This window comes from Solea solea, chromosome 7 (genome assembly GCF_958295425.1).
Source record: "Solea solea chromosome 7, fSolSol10.1, whole genome shotgun sequence".
NCBI lineage: Eukaryota > Metazoa > Chordata > Actinopteri > Pleuronectiformes > Soleidae > Solea > Solea solea.
The window spans coordinates 15,619,681-15,638,451 of record NC_081140.1 but is presented as its reverse complement, the minus strand read 5'-3'; the positions used below and the strand labels follow the sequence as shown (position 1 = coordinate 15,638,451).

Here is an 18,771-nt window from a genome sequence, read left to right as displayed (position 1 = left end):
GGAACCTAGATGTTCACCTTGGAACGAGACAATGACACGTATACATCTCCTCCTCATCTACCAACAGACACACCCTCATTTCCCACACACAAACACACACACACACACCCTCTCAGTTTCCCAACAGGCAAAACACATCACCACATCTGAAATCCAGGCCTTGCTTGAACTGCTGCCAAGCTACACAGTGAGTCCACCACGCCTCAGCAGTGGGCTGCTGCTACTGACCACATAGTCAACAACAAAAAACACAAAAAGGCACACAGCAACCTTTTATTTTCAAAACATGCAGGAAAATCCGTAAATATATATATATACATATATATGTATGTATGTATATATATATGTGTATATATATATATATATACACATATATATACATATATATATACATACATACATATATACATACATATATACATACATATATACATATATATATATATATACACACATATATACATATACATATATACATATATATGTACATATACATATAATATAAAATATATAAAACTAGATTACTAGAGGGTTAGATTAGATAAAAAATGTGAGATACAACAATATCATTTGAGCAAATCAATGCAGTGCCAGCGTGATGCCACTATTTGTTTTGCACAGCTATTACACAAAGCTGATTCCCAAGCATGACAAAGGAGAGACAAAAGCAAGATTACAAACAGTGGACGATGGCAGAAATAATGGGGAGACTCCTGAACTAAAAGAACATTTTGAAGAAAAGTCAGTGTTTCAGCTACCGAGCAATGGGTGGGCGAAAAAACAGCTCACAAAACCGGCATTTTATCTACTGATGTGGCAAAATTGTGTGCAAGCAAAGCTTTGTATCCCATTTGTTTTTTTGTAAGGCAAGGCAAGTTTATTTGCGTAGCACTATTCATACACAGGGCAACTGTGTATGAACCCACTGCTATTCTTTCACCCTGACAATCTGGTTTTGTTCTTCACCAAATCCTACAGTAAACAGTTAAACAGAAGTCAGAAGTAAACAATGTGGATCAGAGCTGTGACACTGAGTGGGCCATAATAACAAATCAATAAGAAGAAGGAAATTAAAAAGCTTTAAAAAAAAGGGGGGGGGGGAGCTGCAGTTAGAGCTACGACTTTGAGGCCTCGTCACAAAGAGTGACAGTTGATACAACACAGATACACATGTTTTCTACTTCCAAATGATGTGTAATGGTATATATCCATGCACCAACCCAGCTAGGTTAAAAAATAAAAACAAGAGACTTGAGCTACCCGAACTGGCTCACAGTAGAGCTGCAACTAACTATTATTTTCATCATCGATTAATCTGTCGATTATTTTCTCAATTAATTGAGTAATCGTTTGGTCCATAAAATGTCAGAAAACCTCAAAAAAAAACACCGACTCAGAAATCTTGTTTTAATAATGAAAAAAGCTTCAAACCAATTAATCGATTGTCAAAATAGTTGATGATTAATTGAGTAATCAATTACTAATCGAGTAACTGTTTCAGCTCTAGCTCACAGCCTTTGCTTTACTGATGCTTGTGATAGAATTTTAACAATTTAGCCACCAAAGACATAACTCATTCATTACTGTGAAATGAAAAATGACCATTTATTTAAAAATCCAGTGAAATCAGTTGAGTGTGGGCACCTGGAATATTTAAAGTAGTAGTAGTAGTAGTAGTATACCAACTTTGAGGAGTGTAAAACATGTAAAACATTATCTCCATCACATGTGGGTGGAGCCGAGCAAGAGATGAATGTCTCAAAAAAGACCAAAATGATCCATAACTATAACAGTCAATAGTCTAGTTTCTCATTTTTACTTTCACGTGAAATTAGACGGCTACGAATAAGAAGAGGCTCCAAACTTCACCAACACGAGACTTTAAAAACCACAAGAACTGTGACGGGAATGAATCATGTAATAACATGTAATGCATCAGTACCTGGGAGAACCGCATATAAAATCATCTGCAGCAATTTGTAATTACAAACACCCACAGAGCCCAGATCAGAGGAGACTCCCAGCTCTGCATAAATCCACACAAAACCCTCAGCCTAAGTCGTCTGTAAACCCCATGGCAGCTCCTGATGCCAGCCTCTCTGCTATTAGCCCCACACTGTTCCCGTTGCCACTCACTCCGTCATATTGTCCCGCGTCTTCTGTCCAAAACATACACAACGCGCTGACCACAACTGCAGCTGCCACTTCTGCACACACACCACAAGACTTAACAACTTTTCTGAAAAGCTCAATATTCCAACTTCTCGAAAACCACATTCCCCACAGAGAAAATTACCATTCTCTCTCTCTTCTTTCTTTTTTTTCCCTCCCTCTCTCCCACTCTTACAGTTTTCAGTGAAAGTACAGAGTGGAAAGAGCACCAGAGTTTGTCAACATGGTGACAGTTTTCATTTTGTGTCTTGTAATTATGTAATCATATCTAAATGTTTGTGTGTACACTGTATAATTGGCAGAGGTTAAGTCTCCTGTTGCAAGAGACTGTGTGTGCGTGTGTGCGTGTGTGCTTGTGTGTACAGTCTGCAGACAAAAAGCTGCTGCTTTTATAACATGCACTGTAGTATAGAGTAGTGTGGTTTGCCTGGAGACAGGGTTGTGTCTCTAGCTGCTTTCTTTGGGTTACAAAGGATCAGGTTACCCGGCGACTATTCTTGCAGCTCTTTGGGCCAATGGAGCCATTATGAGTGAAATGAATTATGGACTAGGCTCGCTTCAACCCAACTCCTTCCCTTGTTTCCCATCATTCTAATTTTCCTCTTTATTGCTGTGGTAACAATTTTATATTTTCTTCTTACTTTTCTTCTGGGCTCTCCGTCTTTTCTTACTCTTGTTTCGAGTACCTCTCAACAGAAGAGAAAGGGAAACATGCATAAGAGTATTTTGCCATCTTTTCTGAGCTTTACCATCCGCCGACACCGTCCACAATGAGGATCACTCCCCTGCTAACAAGGTGACGCGATAATAAGGTCAGCGAGTGTGTCCTCACTATTGAAAGGAGTCATAGTAAGACACACATTAATAGATTTAAATATACAACAATTGCAGCAGTGCATCTACACCACGCCCAACAATGACAACTGTTGTGTGTCTGTGTGCCGTCACTGCTGCCGGCGACGTCACTGCGGGCAAACAACTTATCCAGATCGGTTGATGAGTCATTATTAAAAACACACACTCTCACAAAAGAAGCTTAGCGCTCAAAAAACAAACAAAGCAAACAATATCGTTCTGTGTAATGATCCTTTTTTCATTATATCAGTGTGATGTCATGGAGCAAAGCTTTTGTGACAGAAATTTAAAGATTAGTATCACTGTATTCAAACATACGGGCACATCTGATGCCACAGCACTACACGGCTGCCATTGTCTCTCGTCTGTGCACAGTATTTTGTTGGTTTGTTGATTTCCTATTAGATTTCCACCACAGCCACTGGTCGTACGTTGCAGATCATAAACACGGTGGCAGAGGCTGAGACGTTTGTGTTTGAAGAGCAACAAGTGTGCAGACAGACTGGAACCTTCTTGTAATTAAATAATGATGATTGCTGCTTTTATTTATAGGCAAAGTCAATTTGAGACTGAACTGAAGATATTTTAACCAACGGAATGAGCAAGCAAATGAAAAGCGGTAAGGCCAAGAGGAGCAACAGGTCAGCATCACCTCAGTATAGCAAGCGTGCACACAACAAACAGCACTGAGGTCCTGGGAAGTTTGTCTCATTTCAGTGTGGAGGGCTTTTGTCAAACAGTCGTAGGGCAGTGCTAAATATAGATCCCCTTCATATAAAGATGTTGTGATGTGTGAAGAACACAAAGACTTTTATGTCCTGCTGAGCAAGACGCATGCTTTTGCTTTTCATCCTCCCCATCATTTCCCCTGCAGCGGCTCAACATGGGTCACATTCGAACACCAAGCTGCACAAACACACAAGTTCATTATCAGGTTCACACATCATCAATAGGTAAGAGGCAAATATGGAAGCAATGCCAACACTCAGTAGAGTTAATAATTTACGTAAAAGGTAGGGATGGAACCTTCACGTCAGCTACAAGTAGCTGTTGCTGTGGGTTATTTCCACCTAAGTGTGCGGACATGTTTTCCACCACATCAAGGGAAAATCCACGAGGAACATTACAAGAACTTTTCGGTCTGCCTCAGGGAAGAGGCCTCCACGGCAATGGCTATATTGTTTAAGTTGTGCATCAGTAGCATTCTCTAGAAATGTTTTATTCATTCATTCATTGTCTACCACTTTGTCCTCCACATGAGGGTCGCTGCAGGCAATCTCAGCTGACGCAGAGCGAAAGGCGCGGTACACGCTGGACAGGTCGACAGGAGACAAACAACCATTTGCTCACACATTCACACATTTAAACCAATTTAAACCTCTGCATGATTTTGGACTGTGGGAGAAAAGTGGGAGAAAAAAAACCACTCCTCCAACATTGGGAAATCTCCACACAGAAAGGCCCGGTCTGTGTTGTGGATTTTTGTCTTTTGTATCACAATTTGCAGCCTTTGACACACATTATGAGTGATAATAAGTAGTGGTACATTCACATTGATATAATAATCAAACACAAATCTGCACTGCTGCTAAATGAACGTAGGGCAGAAACTGTACAGGATATTTCACATTACATTAACTTAACTATCTATAGAAGTAACATTAGTAGCATTAGAAGGAGATATTCTTGTAGAGTTATGATAGAATTAGGTACAGTTTTATCATATTATTCTCCAAAATACAGGAACTATGGGTATGTGGTTTAAAGTGCTTAAGAGGTGTAAAGTGTACGGGTGAACACTATTTAGCAGTTATGAAAACAAACACCGTGTGATGGTGGAATGATTTCTGAATTGCTCATTTATGATCCTTGGAGAATTAAAATGATACTCTACCCACTTTGCAGTTGTTGCTATACTTTTTTAAATAGTGTAGTCAAGACAGAGCAGAAGGCTGAGATGTTACAGAATGGATTTGCATTTACAAAGTGTCACACAGAAACACTGCAGCTCCTCTGAATCAATCGAGCCAAATTCCAGGTGATCAACAACTGAGAATCTCCAAGGGTAAAAGACGTAAAAGACGTGCTTGTGCAAGACACTGCACACCGAGCTCTGTAAACACACTGACATCTACAGCCTTACAAGGCCGTCCATGCTGATGTGCGTCTGCAACAGAGGCTAGTTATCACAACAGGAACCTGATCGAGCCGTTTCATAGTCGAGAGGAAACACGCTGCATCCCTTCGAACAACAGACATTGTTTAAACATCCACGTCTCACTGTGCAACAAACCATACACAGTCGTGCGCACGCACTGCACACTTATTTTACATTTTCATGAAGATTCATGTCTGTGAAATGATTTATGCTTCTGTATTTGCATATGCCATCCTTCTCCTTCTAAAACAGCTGCCCCAGTCCATGTAAACACATCAGGCACGGGACTCGGAGAGAAGTACTCCACCTCTCTGAAAGTGATGAGTTGTTTAATGAGGCGTTGCTGTGGAAACAGGTGCGTAGAGACGTCAACGGCGTGCCCTCATTAGCTCCTGACAACAACTTGGTGCAACTCAGGAATTTTTTTTCCTTTTGTACTGACGGCGTAAGCAATGGAACAAACGTATTAGCGGCTCGGCAGTCTATTTTTATCCCCAGTGATGTCACACGCTGACGGAGAGATGGAGCAGACGACAAATATGACAAAAAGCAATCCCTGCCCTCCCTGTGCCCTCATTCATCTGTGGAGTATGTGCTACACATCATACATGAATATGAGGTGTCGGCTTAAAGCACAGTCACAGGGGAGAGTGACAGACCCATGACAGGAGAACAACGTCAGCAGAAATGCTGGGCTTGGCAGACGCGTAGAAGAGCGATGGAATGGCGATGAAACAACGTGGAACATGTGTACACCACGGCTGTACATGTATTCATGATGTTACAAACTTAACTTAACTTTGTTTGTGGGGCCTTTTTGCACACAGCCGCTTTGCACTGTAACACAAACACCACTGATCAGTCAGCGGTGGATGGGTTCTTCCTGTGAGAACACACTACTCACAGAAATAACCACACAGCAGAGAGAGAACTTGCATGACTGCAGTGAGCCGCACACAGCACGCTGGGGGATCGTGTAACAAGATATAGTTTATCAATGGAAATAAAGATAATCGATTTGGTATAATCTTGATCTTTGTGAGGAACAAATGCAATTTGTTCCTGGATTTGATGTGTTTCCTGTCACACTGTACCATGTACACTCAGACAGGGCAGATTTGTTTTTAACAATGTAACCGAGCAATTTTATTTGATAGATGAGGCTGTGGGCAGGTGTTGATAAAGAAAGAAAAACACAGTTTCAGCTATTTTCTTTGTACTTTGCCCAAAGGGAAACATTTTATGCCTTCTCATGTGAAAACTGAACAACTTTTCTGTATTAATGCAGCACACGCTGGCAGAGAGTAAAGTACGGGGAACAATTAAAACCCTGTAAAGCACAGGCATTTTGTTATTTTGCTTGCAGCGGTAAGCAAAATACCAACTGTTAATGCACTTTGTGAGCTCTGTGGAACTACGCCAAAAACACAAAGTAAACTCTTAGAAGAGAGCTGCAAGGCTTTCAGTTTTTTCTGACTCTATACAGACAATATTTTGTGTCTGTGTCTGAGTGTGTGTGTGTGTGTGTGTGCGTGTGTCATCATGGAGAGCAAACACATAATCAGGTTTACAGTCCTGACCTGCTAGTTTGTACATACCAGAGATAACTGGGTAAGCCTGAGCGACTGAGAGAGAGAATGTAAACCCTGGTCTCACAGACACATACAGTGTCACACATACAGTGTGTGCGTGTGTGTGTGTGTGTGTGGTAATCTGTAGGTGGAAAAAGCTTAGTCTCAAGGAGAAGCGCAGGGACAAAGCATTTCATTATGCTCCAAGCATCAAGGTGGACAAGGAGGTAACATGAGAGCCGTGACCAAGCATGAGAGAGGGGTCTGGGGATAAAGGAGACACACTGCTGTTCTGAACCAGCCTTTGTTGGTAGCAGCTCCTGTCTCCATCAACCCCCACCTCCCTCCTCCCTGACTTTCCTTGGCTTGGTTCTGGGCAGGTAAACCGATAGGAACCTTGGATTCAGTCCATTTCTGTGCACAACGAAGTGATTCATGACAAGAGGGAGAGACAGAAAGCAGGCCTTCGTGTGAGAGGAGTGGCTAAGTGTGAGTAACAAGCGTAAAGAAGATGGATAAAAACAAAACAAACAAACAAACTCAAACTACTGATCAAACGTTGTTGATCCACAGCAGGACTGTCAATAGATCAAAGTCATTTGGCACTAAAGTTTAAATATTGTGGCAAACGGGAGTTATTTCCAAGTCAATTTTTTATGTTGAAATTATTAGTATTAGTTTCAAAAAAACAGCTGTGGACAAATATTTAGGTTGCGGTGACTCATGCTGTCGATATTGAGCTGAAAAAGTCCCCAGGCCAATTTAGAGCTCAGGATGTTGTAAATGTGTGGATGTTGAATGTCTTGTGCAGACATTGTTTACTCATGCTGAGGGAAAGAAAACTGAAGCCTGGCTGCTAAAATGTCTGATTCCTGAAAGGATGTTGGGTGTGTTTCCTTCTAAATGTTGTACAAATCTTCCCTGTGTCTCCACATACTATTAAAAGAAGGTGTTAAGAAGAAAACAAACCACTGACTGTAACGGTTACGTAACTCCACTGACTAAGACAATTGTATCACTGTTTTCCATGTAATTTCACAAACTGTTTCTTGTAATTAAGTTCATATCGGATTAGGGCTTCAAAAGGTAAATGAATTCTTTAACCGATTTCAGGTTGTGTAATTTCAGTCACTTAAATGTGAATATTTCCTGGTTACTTTGCTTCTCTGTGACAATAAACTGCATTTGCATTTTATGGACCAAACAATAATGGAATAAACAAGTGACAGATGGTTCAATGAAGAAAAATAATTGTGAGTTGCAGCACTGTATCCTGATGACACAGTACAGCAACAACTGGTGCACCTGAAATACAGCATATGAAAGAAGAAGTGAAAGCAGCTCCCTCACTGTAATCCTTCTTCACACAGTGATGTACTGACACTTCTCTTGTCCTCTTTTCCCTCTATTCATTTCTTACCAACAACCAAATTAGTTATCAATCATCTACTTTTTCTCTGGCCCTGGATTTACTGTGAGACGTTCTTCAGAGGTTACCGGTTTGAATCCCAGTTTGACCAAGGGTCTTTCTGTGTGGAGTGTGCATGTATGGTTTCTCTGGTTTCCTCCCACAGTCCAAAAACATGCAGAGGTTAGTTGGACACTTTAAATTGACCGTAGGTGTGAATGTGAGAATGAATGTTTGTTGGTTTCTGTATGTTGGCCCTGCGATGTCTTGCCTTTTGCCCTGTGTCAGCTGGGACTGACCCTCACGTGGAGTTATCACCTTCACACCTGCTCCCACCTTTCCTCTCTACATGCTGTGAAGAGCATTGAGGCTTGGGGATAATATAAGCCATATAATAAAAAATAAACACTCTCACACTGCAATTATTGTGACCATAACATACTGCAGAGTATTTCTGCGGAATAATCAAGCTTTGTATTAAACCCAAGTCCAGGCCACAACTGACCGCACATTATTTTCCACTCGGCTCCTCCACTGAATGACCGTCAGTATTTTTTTTTATTGATGTCATGTGTTTATCTACTGAGGTAAGACTCGAGTTTTGCCCATTTCCTTCACAACAGAGCATCCCCTGCATGCAGACACAGACACACACTGCACGAAGGCCCCAGCCTATCCAAAGCCAACCTGTCCACCCTCACAGTGACCTAATTGTCTGCCGTTTACTTACGAGCACACACGCTCTCTCACATACTTTTCATATGCTTGGAATTAGAAGAGCTATTACCTTCAGGCCACCTCCTGCAAGATGTGATCAGCCTTTGAATTATCGACTTTTGTATGATCTAAAGTAAAATCAGGGTATCGTCAACATGAGTAAAGAAGGACTAAAAACCTGCGCCCTGTTCTTCCCTCATCTCTGCGTGGCTGGTACAGGCTTTCCTCATTCTGATACTGTAAGTCACCAAATACTTCTCAGCCGTTACCAATTGGATGAAGGCGCAAAACCGTTTTTACCAATGCTAATCGCTGGATTAATGTCATAAGGTCCTTTTTTTTTTTTGGCTAAGAACGAGAGACGGAATGCAGGGGTGAGAGGGGCCCGGGCGGCTGTTGAAGCACATGAAACAACAACCAGGCTGGCTTTAACAGATAATTTCACTTTATCTTTTCATTTTTCGATATTTTCTGCTCACAATTGAAATGTTTATGACTGGTCGGGCAAGAGTCACAAGTTTCGAGGCAATCAGACGGGTTTTCTTGGTGTTTGTTTACACTTTTTTGCTGATGAAATAAAAAACTGAAAAACTCTGGGTGTGACAATATTTATTTGTCTGAAGTGTGAGTTGTTGTTTTCTCTTTGTGTGAAATGTGTGCGTAACAATCTTACCATTAAGATTGCCTCGTGAGCATTAATCTCAGCAACGTTAGTAATGAAACAGTTACTAGTTTCATTCATAAGCACATTCAAATTTCTGATAATCTCTATCAGTGTTTCAGTAAGTGAGTGAGTGAAGCGTTTGTTCATACAGTTTCATGTCAAATTCAGCTTCTCCCTTGACCAAAGAGCACATGAATTGTCTCTTTTCCAAACAGTCTATGTCTCTTTGTGCTTGTTTTATCTCTCTTTAATGCCCAAACATCTTTGCCTGGCGGATTTTCTGTGTGATCATGGCAGATAGTTCATTCAGGTCATTTTGCATCTCATCATGGTTATTTTGTGTGCGACTTTTGCTCTCCGTACAGTCAATTGACTGACTTCCTAAGAAAAATGTATCTTGATATTTTCAGATCCTGGCTCAACGACCTCAACGTAAACTCCTTTTCAACTGGATCTGTGGCCTACGGACTCATTCTTCAATCCACCCATGAGTTATCCTGTGAGACACGAGGCAGTGTCGCAGATTTGATCTTTTTGTGCTTTGTTTCCTATTGGGCTTCCTTTTAAGACCGCAATCTTAGCTGTGGCTTAACATTCAAACACTTCCAATCTAAATCTACCATCCCACCTCTCTTTCTTTCCCTCTGATAAACATCCTGTTGCTGGGCTCCAGGGTAGCAGTGTGTGCTTTGAATAATCAAATGTCCCTGCGCAGCCTAACCTTTCCTTAGCACCACCGACAGCAAGGAAACACCAGGCACGGTCAGTCATGCAAAGCTGTTCCACTACCATGCAAATCAACACCAACACACACACACACACACACACACACACACACACACACACACACACACACACACACACACACACACACACACACACACACACACACACACACACACACACACACACACACACACACACACACACACACACACACACACACACACACACACACACACACACACACACACACAGAGCAAGTTTTAGGAAGCAGAACTGATACATGTCGTCTTGGGTTTGCCACCTTACAAATAACCACAGTTTCCTTTACAGAAGTAAAATGTTATTAGATTAAGTATTTTAAGTCTCAGTGTGAAGGTTACAGGTTTTGTTTAAAGCCGAGTTTTATCTTCACTCAGCCATCAACTGTCCTATGGCCACTTAAAGGCACGGGCTGTTATTTCACTTGTTCGTACACAGTATTTTGCTAAAGGGTTTGTTTTTTACAGTGTGTGTGTGTGTGTGTGTGTGTGTATTATACATGTACAGGGGAGTGAGGTAAACAGGAGGTGGTGGTGTGTATGATCCAATTTCCAGGGCCAAACGTTCTTCTCCAAGGAGAGAGATAAAGAAACAGTCCCTTCCACAACGGAGGTGGAAACAATAGAGAGGGCAGGGGCTCTCCATCACAGCTGTGTGTGTGTGTGTGTGTGTGTGTGTGTGTGTGTGTGTGTGTGTGTGTGTGTCTTTACAGCCCTTTCTGGCATAAACACTGACCTTGTCAGGACCAGCATTTCTGAGGAACTGATTAAGTTTAGGGCCAAGATTTGAACTGTGGTAAGATTAAGGTTAGGGTTAAGCACAAACTGATTATGATTAAGTTCAGGGATGTCTGAATGGATGGAAGTTGAAGTGAGTCCTTAAGAAGATAGCTGTGTGAACCTGTGTGTGTACATTTCTTTATTAGGCTGCTAGCCCAAATTTTGAACTTCAAAGGACTTTTTGACAGTTGGTTTTAGAGTTAGAATTAAGTTTAGATTAAAGGGTTAGCGTTAGGGTGCGGGGCTAGGGAATGTGTTATGAATTATGTTTAACGTTCTCACAACTATAGGAGACAAGAACTCAATTATCAGTCATACAATCTATATATTTTTATGTCAAGCAAGTTCTGCAACATGGATTGATTCAAAGCAGCATGTATCCAAGGCTGGATTCTATAGCGCTCAGCGGTTGTTAAATGTGTTGTAACTCATCACTGATCAGTCTGCAGACAGACAGGTGAGACAGAGTGGCCACAGCCGACAATGCTGGGAGTCAACAGGTTCTCACTTGTACTCACACGCTGACATGCTCACACAAACACACCCACTGATGTCAATCCACATCTTGCACATCTCATTAATGATGAAACACAACAAGTTGGTGTTGAAAGAGCAGAAACTGTTAAGAAGACACACCTTTTTGGAAAACTAGGTTAAGGGAAACATGACGTCAGACCTGACCACACAGTATGTTAGCAGTGCTCTTCTGTAGCTACTTGATTTTCACCTTATTCTAATATCATAGAAGAACACACGAGTCATTTAAGCAGAGGCAAGCACTTGACATTTAGGATTTTTGACTACCTGTTTTGGAAATGAGTATGTACTGAATGTGGCGGCTCATAGAGAGTTAATTTCCTCATATTTTGCCACACGCCTGGCATGTGTTGAAGATGGCAGATAATGCTAAGCAAGTGTGACACTGACAGGGAGCGTGGTGGCAGTAGGTTAACGAGTAGAGGAGGTCGAGCGTGAGAAGGAGTTGACGACATAGCAGGGAGCAGGAACCGGAGATGAGCAGATAAGGAGAGGAAGCACAGGATCTACAGATGAGGCAGAGAGGGAAAGCCATGACTGGGGGGGAGAGTAGGAAGCTGTTCTCAGGGCGACAGTGAGAGGAAACAGATGTCATTATAAAGGAGAGGAGAGTAAATTCATACTCTCTGAAACATAATTTGCAACAATTTCCCACAAAACTATTGAAGGGAGTCAGTGAGGTCTATCCAACAGCAGATCAGAGCTGCATTATGGTTAAGAAAGTCCCCAAGCTTGAAGTGAAGTGTGGGGTCCAGACAAGGTTTGTAACTTAATGCTGAGACCACAACATTGCATATGGGCCAAATCTGTAGAATGGCCATAAAGTCGGAGGTTGGTGTTGAAAGCTGAATCGTTATTGCTTTACTTTGCTCGTCCACAGAGAAGTGAATGGAAAAACGTGCCAATGGAACACAAGGAGGGAGCCTGTGAATAAACAGAGCCGGTGACTCACCCTTTCTGGGATGGGAGAGATGACCGCGGGCGGGGGTGTGGGGTACCAAACTGCCTTCACTACCCCTCTAAACACACCAATGTAGGCATTCATGCGCACACACAGTCCAAAACATGTCGCACTCAGTTGACCAGACCAGGACAAGCTGTCTATTGTCCAAATGTCCCACCTAAAGCTGTAGCTCCTAGGGGGGCAGGAGTTCAGTGTCCAGGGGATTTTGGGGGGGGGATTGAGGAATGTGTGACTGGACAAACAAGGCTTGAAAAAGATCAGGTTCTGAGAGACTTTTTCTTTGATGGAGAGACGGTGCTTTTGTTACTCTTATCTGAAAATTCATACGGAATAAAAAAACAGGCATGTACACAAACACCTTTTCCCCACTGTCACACTCAACGAAAAAAAAACAACCCTCCATGCTCGAAATTGTGGGGAAACTGCAATAATCTCGACCACACACTTAATAGTCACAATGTATTCAAAAGTTGAATTACACCCTGTGGTGAAATTTGTAGCTGAAGCTGAAGTTGATTAAGACTAGAACCTCAGTCAAAATAACCCCAATGTCTGTCTTTCATAGTTAGTGTGGGAGACAAGTGGAGCAGGCAGAGGAACGCTGCACGGAGAACATGTAAAGTCCACACAGAAAGACAAGCCAGGGAGATACAAACACAGCACTGGACCATATCCAAACGTCAAGTTCCAAGCTTATTATATTACCTATAGTGTAAGTTCAAATTATTGATTACATTTATAATATATTATAATTATAATTTGGAAAAAAAAAAATTCTATAGACCATATAATCTAGATGTTTTATACACATCTCCCCAATAATTCATTCTCACATATTAAGGATCTTTTGAAAGTGCGATAAATCTTCTCTTGAATTTTAACACAGCTGTTGTTTGGACAGATATCTTGAACGACTGTCCTGTCATGAGGACACAGAGAGTGAAAATGATGAAAACAGTGGAAAAGAAAAAGTTAACTTATTTCCTAAATGTGATGCTGTGGGGCAGGAACCACAAACTGGTGTCCACTGTGTATTTAAGGTCCTGCTGTGGAGTCAACATTGCTCTCTATAGGTCTAAAAATACAGACAAAGTCTTACTGAGCATTACCATTATCTGTGTAATTGTGGCCATGATATAACTTTAGTTATAACATAGCCTCAGGTTTGCCGTGCCCAAACCCAAGATTTAAGGTGAGGGCTGTGTCAGGAGAGGTATCTGGCATAAAACCTCTGCTGATTGGCTGGACAGAGAGACAGAGCTGGAGAGGATGTGCAACAGGGTAAGGACAGAGATGTTCTAACAAGTGACCCAACTCTGAAGTGCAGAACATTAGTAAGGAGGAGGAAGTAAGGGCAGCCATGAATAGTATGTGGAAAGGCATTTGGTCCAGATGTACAGTATGTCAACTGTTGAGGTATGGAGATGTCTAGTAGAGAGAACAGTGGACTTTTTGAACAGACCAGATTGTTTAACACACTCTTGGGGAGCAAGAAAATGCCTGAGGAATGAGGAAGTGTAGTGGTACCGATACACAGATGTATAAAGTTGATCAGCCACACCATGGAGATATGAGAAAGAGTTGCTCAATGGCTCAATGGAGGAAAGAAGTGGAGACCAGTAAGCAATCGTATGGGTGACACGACAAGAAAGAGTACCATAGATGCGATATCTGCCTTGGGAGTGCTGATGGAGAAGTAGAGAGAAGAAGTGGAGGTCTGCACTGCAGAGACAGAATACCTGTGTGTGTGAATGACAGTGAGACAGGTGGTACAGTGAAGATGCAGAGAGTAGTGGTAGCGGAAGTGAAAGTGGACGAGTTTAAATACCTGGGACCAACCTTTCAAAGCAATGGACAGCGAGGTGAAGAAGAGAGTGCAGGCAGGGTGGAATGTGTGGCAGAAGAATAGCAGCAAACGTGAAAGGGAAGGTCTACAAGATGTTAGTGAGCTATGATGCATGTCTTAGTGACAGTGGCACTGTCTAAAAGACAGAGGGCAGGTGGTGGAGGTGTCAGAGCTGAAGATGAGGAGATGTCTGCTGGGAGTAACCAGGATGGACAGGATTAGAATTGAGCATAATTGAGGGACAGCTCAGGTTGACAGGTTTGGCAATACAATAAATGAGGCAAGACTGAGATAGTTTGGTCATGTACAGAGGACGGACAGTGAATATATTGGACAAAGGATGCTGAAGATAGAGCAGCCGCATAGGACAAAAAGAGAAAGACCACAGAGAAGGTTCATGGATGTTGTGAAGGAGAACATGAGGACAGACACAAGGGACAGGGCAAGATGGGGGCAGATGATCCGCCATGGTAACCCCTAAAGGGAGAAGCCGAAAGAAGAGTTACAGCTCCAATTATGGCCAAGGAGATCGTAGATACAAGGGTCTGAATGGAACTGAATGTAAAAAGACAAACCTACATAGAAGCATTGCACTACATATATAAAAAGGGGAACAGTGAAGTCACAGGCAGATGCGTGCATATCATCATATGAATACACGTTAGAAGAGAGCGACAAAATACTGTGACTGACTGATCAACAAATTCCAACTGAGTTCATAACAAGGAACAACTCGTATGAAGGGACGAAACAAGGCACAAATAAAAACAGATTATCAGCGTGGCTGCAGAGTGCTACCAGTATTTCCTGTAGGATTTGCTGTTGTGGGGAGTTTTACAAAGCTGCTCTGTGAGGCAGTGGAAATCTGCAAATCGAATCACCTGCCAGACTAATTAAAACACATGGCCAGCTCAAACTACCACCTGAATTTAGGATTAAATTATCCCCCGCTTATGTTATTCCAAATAACCTCAGCAGTCTGTATGCTTGCTGGTCCGTTACTGTCGAGAAGGCCATATATACCCTAACACTCGCTGCTTCCTATTGAAAAGAGGATGTCTATTACAGTATACAAGTTTACAAGCTTCAGTTTCCAAACGCAAAAGCCTGCAAACATATTCTTAATATATCATAGACTTTAATAGATGTAGGTTTAATTAGGTGAGCCTTATGTCAAATGGCTTTTTTTTTTTTCACAGTCATCATAGGCAAGCGCAAGTGTGTGCAAGTGTCCTGGGCTGGTTCACAATGGCTTGTTTGCCAGCATGTTCTGCTGTCAGTGATGATAATGTGTCAATACATCCTACAATCACACTTAAAAAATAAATAAATTGTCATTTTAAATGTGGCCTAGTATGCTCTTTTGGCATGAAATGCAAATGTCTAAGGTTGCACTGACATCAGAACATCCGAAGCTAAAAAGGGTCATAGACTTTCAGGACCACTGAGCAGAGACTATAAATCACCCAATAACTTTAACCAATATGATTTGGGGCTGTGGGAGGAAACCATAGCACCCAGAGGAAACCAATGAGAAAATACAAACTACACATGAAGCAGGCCCGGCTCTTTGGCAGGTTTGAACACCGATCCTTTATGCCGTGAGGCAAAAGTGCATAACGCTGCAACACTGTGCCACCAACTGTGAGGAGATGTTTTTCACTCCGACAAATTTACTTTTGTGTTAAATTACAAAACAGCCATTACAGGTACAAGGCATGTTTTGCCCTTGGATGACAAGCAGAATGAAACTGACTGACTGTCTGTCTTTTTAATGCTAAAACCCATCAGAATCTGCGAACCACAAAGCATAATAGCACAGTTTTTTCCGCCAAGGGTGTGAGGGAGAATAGGTAATTACTGTAATTATAATTGTAAAACCAAAATGTGACATTTTGTACATTCCTCCGAGTCTGATACTGCTTTCATTTCACACACATTTAGAACTCTCGTGTAGTGGAACTGTTTCCTTTACTTATGACAACAGTAGATTGTAAACCAGGGGTGTCAAACACATGGCCCACAGGCCAGAACCGGCCCGCAGGATGAATTTGTGAACATTTCTAATAATAATGTGAAATACTATATTTTTCAATTCCAGACACCTGAGATTGAATGTGTTGTGCCTTTGTAGATCCACGGTGATCTGTATTAAGTAGTAATGCACATGTGTAAATGGTTAACTTAGGTGTAATATTGTTGAAATTGCACTTTTTTCCCCTCAAGAAATTTCAGGTTGTTCATAATATGTTTTGTAAAAAGATACTTCAATAAATGTCCTTTCTTCTTGTTAAACTGTGCTGTATATGGCACCAGAATTATAATAAGTCCGACACCCCTGGTGTAAACAAGTGTTTTGGGGGGTGACACACAGCTTTAGTGTATCATAAGGGCATAGCACATGAACAGCCTTCCTCCTGGAACTTAACCTGACATGCACCAACACATACAAACACACAGGTTCCTACCTTGGTGTCAACAATGGAGCAGGCGATTTGTTTGACATAGGCCAGGTCAGCACTTAGGGGCATCAGGACAGATTCTCTCGTCAGGCCAATCTGGATGAAGAAGGAAACCCCAGCTGGAGTAGGAGGCAGTGAGGGTATCACAGCCCCACCAGGTGCTTGTCCTGCTGCCAGCTCCATCACAGGAAATCCACCCTGAGTGGGCACCGTGGGCATGGATATGGGTGCCTGCTGCATCATATTTGAAGACGGTGGTGAGGAGCCCGCAGAAGGGAAGAAGACCTGTGGCATGGGCCCAGAGGGCATACAAGGGCTTGCATTAGCCATTCAGACTCCTGTGTGCCGGCTGCCCGAAGCTCTCAACATACAGACTAACAAACACACGCCCAGGTGCAGTGTAGAGTTGCCAGGAAGCCCACGCTCATTCAAACTCCGTCAGTGGGGGAGAACGAGAAACACACACACACACACACACTGAAGCATGAACACACACTAAGTTGAGTCCTGGTTGCTGTGGGTCTTCTGTCCACCCACTCCCACAGTGGATAAAGGAAGAAATCCTTATCCAGGAAGTGGTAGTTTGTCCTCTCTACTGTCACTTCTGTCGCTCTGACTCCCTCGCTGTCAAACTTCTTTTATTGTCGAGGCATGACAAGCATGAGCGGTGTGCGTGAGCGTGTGCGTGTGTGTGTGTGAGAGAGAGATTCATGAAACACACACACACACACAGACACTACCACCTTCTTTCCTACTTCACCTTCCCTTGTCCGAACAAGTTGTTCTGCAGAGGAGAAAGTCCAACGTTGATTATGAAACTTCGGGAGGGAAGAAAACAAACACACACAGCAAAACAAAAAAAAACTTTGTTGTGCTCTTCCTCCAGCTAAGTTACAAAATGGCCTCCTTGAACAGGAAATTGTGAGAAAGAAGGAGAGCAAGAGCCTACACACTTTTTTGTGTTGCCCTGTTTCAGTTTCAGCCCCAGTTCAGTGTTTTCTGTGTAAAAGCAAGAGATCTGTGTAAGGTTACCTCCCTCACCCCTCCCCCCGCCCTCTCGTCTATGATCTTGCCACAGCCAAGAAGGAAGTGAAATGACTGACACAGCCTTACACCAACAGACTGTCACCAAGTCCCGCCCTCTGAGTCCATACTCCCGAAGTTACCGTCCTCCCTTTCCTCTTTCTCACTCCAGTTCCTTGATTTGGGTTTGTGTGTTTTCGCCTTCCCAGTTAAGGGGCCAGAAAAAGATCCTCTTTCATTGCCCGAGGGGCAGCTCCACACTCCAAAAAACCCCTCCCATCTTTTCTTCATCTTCCTGCGTGCTACTGTAGCCTCTCTTTGTCCCTGTGTGAAACTATATTGCCTCCAGTTCTTTGGAATCTGGAGCATCTTTTCTTTCTGCAATTGTGTTGTTGTTTTCATGCAGGGCTGACAGAAGAGTTCAGTCAAATTAAGGTGACGTAATTTAGGTGAATCAGAATGAACAGTGCACATGGCGATCATCATCATCATCATCAGCATGACTTAACTCATCTTTTGTAACTGAAAATGTGACTTTCTGCCTTAAATCGAGAAAACCTCAATAGATGCAGACGCTGTATGGAAAGTGGAAAACCACACAAGGTTAATCCTCTTCCTGGATCCTTTATAGACTACTGTGATGATCAAAATGATCATTAAATCTAGCTGAACAGTCCACTGTACTCAATAGCTGTAAACAATGTTTTTTTTAAAGGGTTGTGTTTTCAACCACAAGAGGGCAATGTTTGGTAAAGTTGGATACATATAAATAGTCCAGGTGCTTTGAGTCACAGGACAGGAGACATGTTCATGTTACTGTGATCATATAGCATATATGGAAACATGGTCT

At 42.2% G+C, this 18,771-nt stretch overlaps 1 protein-coding gene across 2 annotated transcripts in view; it reads right to left on the bottom strand.

Moving 5' to 3' along the window:
* prkd2 (protein kinase D2) overlaps positions 1-17,946 on the bottom strand; it is a 30,821-nt gene extending 12,875 nt beyond the window's left edge. The window contains exon 1 of one of the 2 annotated variants that reach the window (XM_058634337.1): positions 16,905-17,946. In XM_058634337.1, the coding sequence (XP_058490320.1) occupies positions 16,905-17,228 (324 nt within the window). In that variant the 5' untranslated portion in view covers positions 17,229-17,946. The remainder of the gene's footprint in view (positions 1-16,904) is intronic. The other variant, XM_058634338.1, reaches the window with a different exon arrangement.
* Positions 17,947-18,771: the final 825 nt, after the last annotated feature.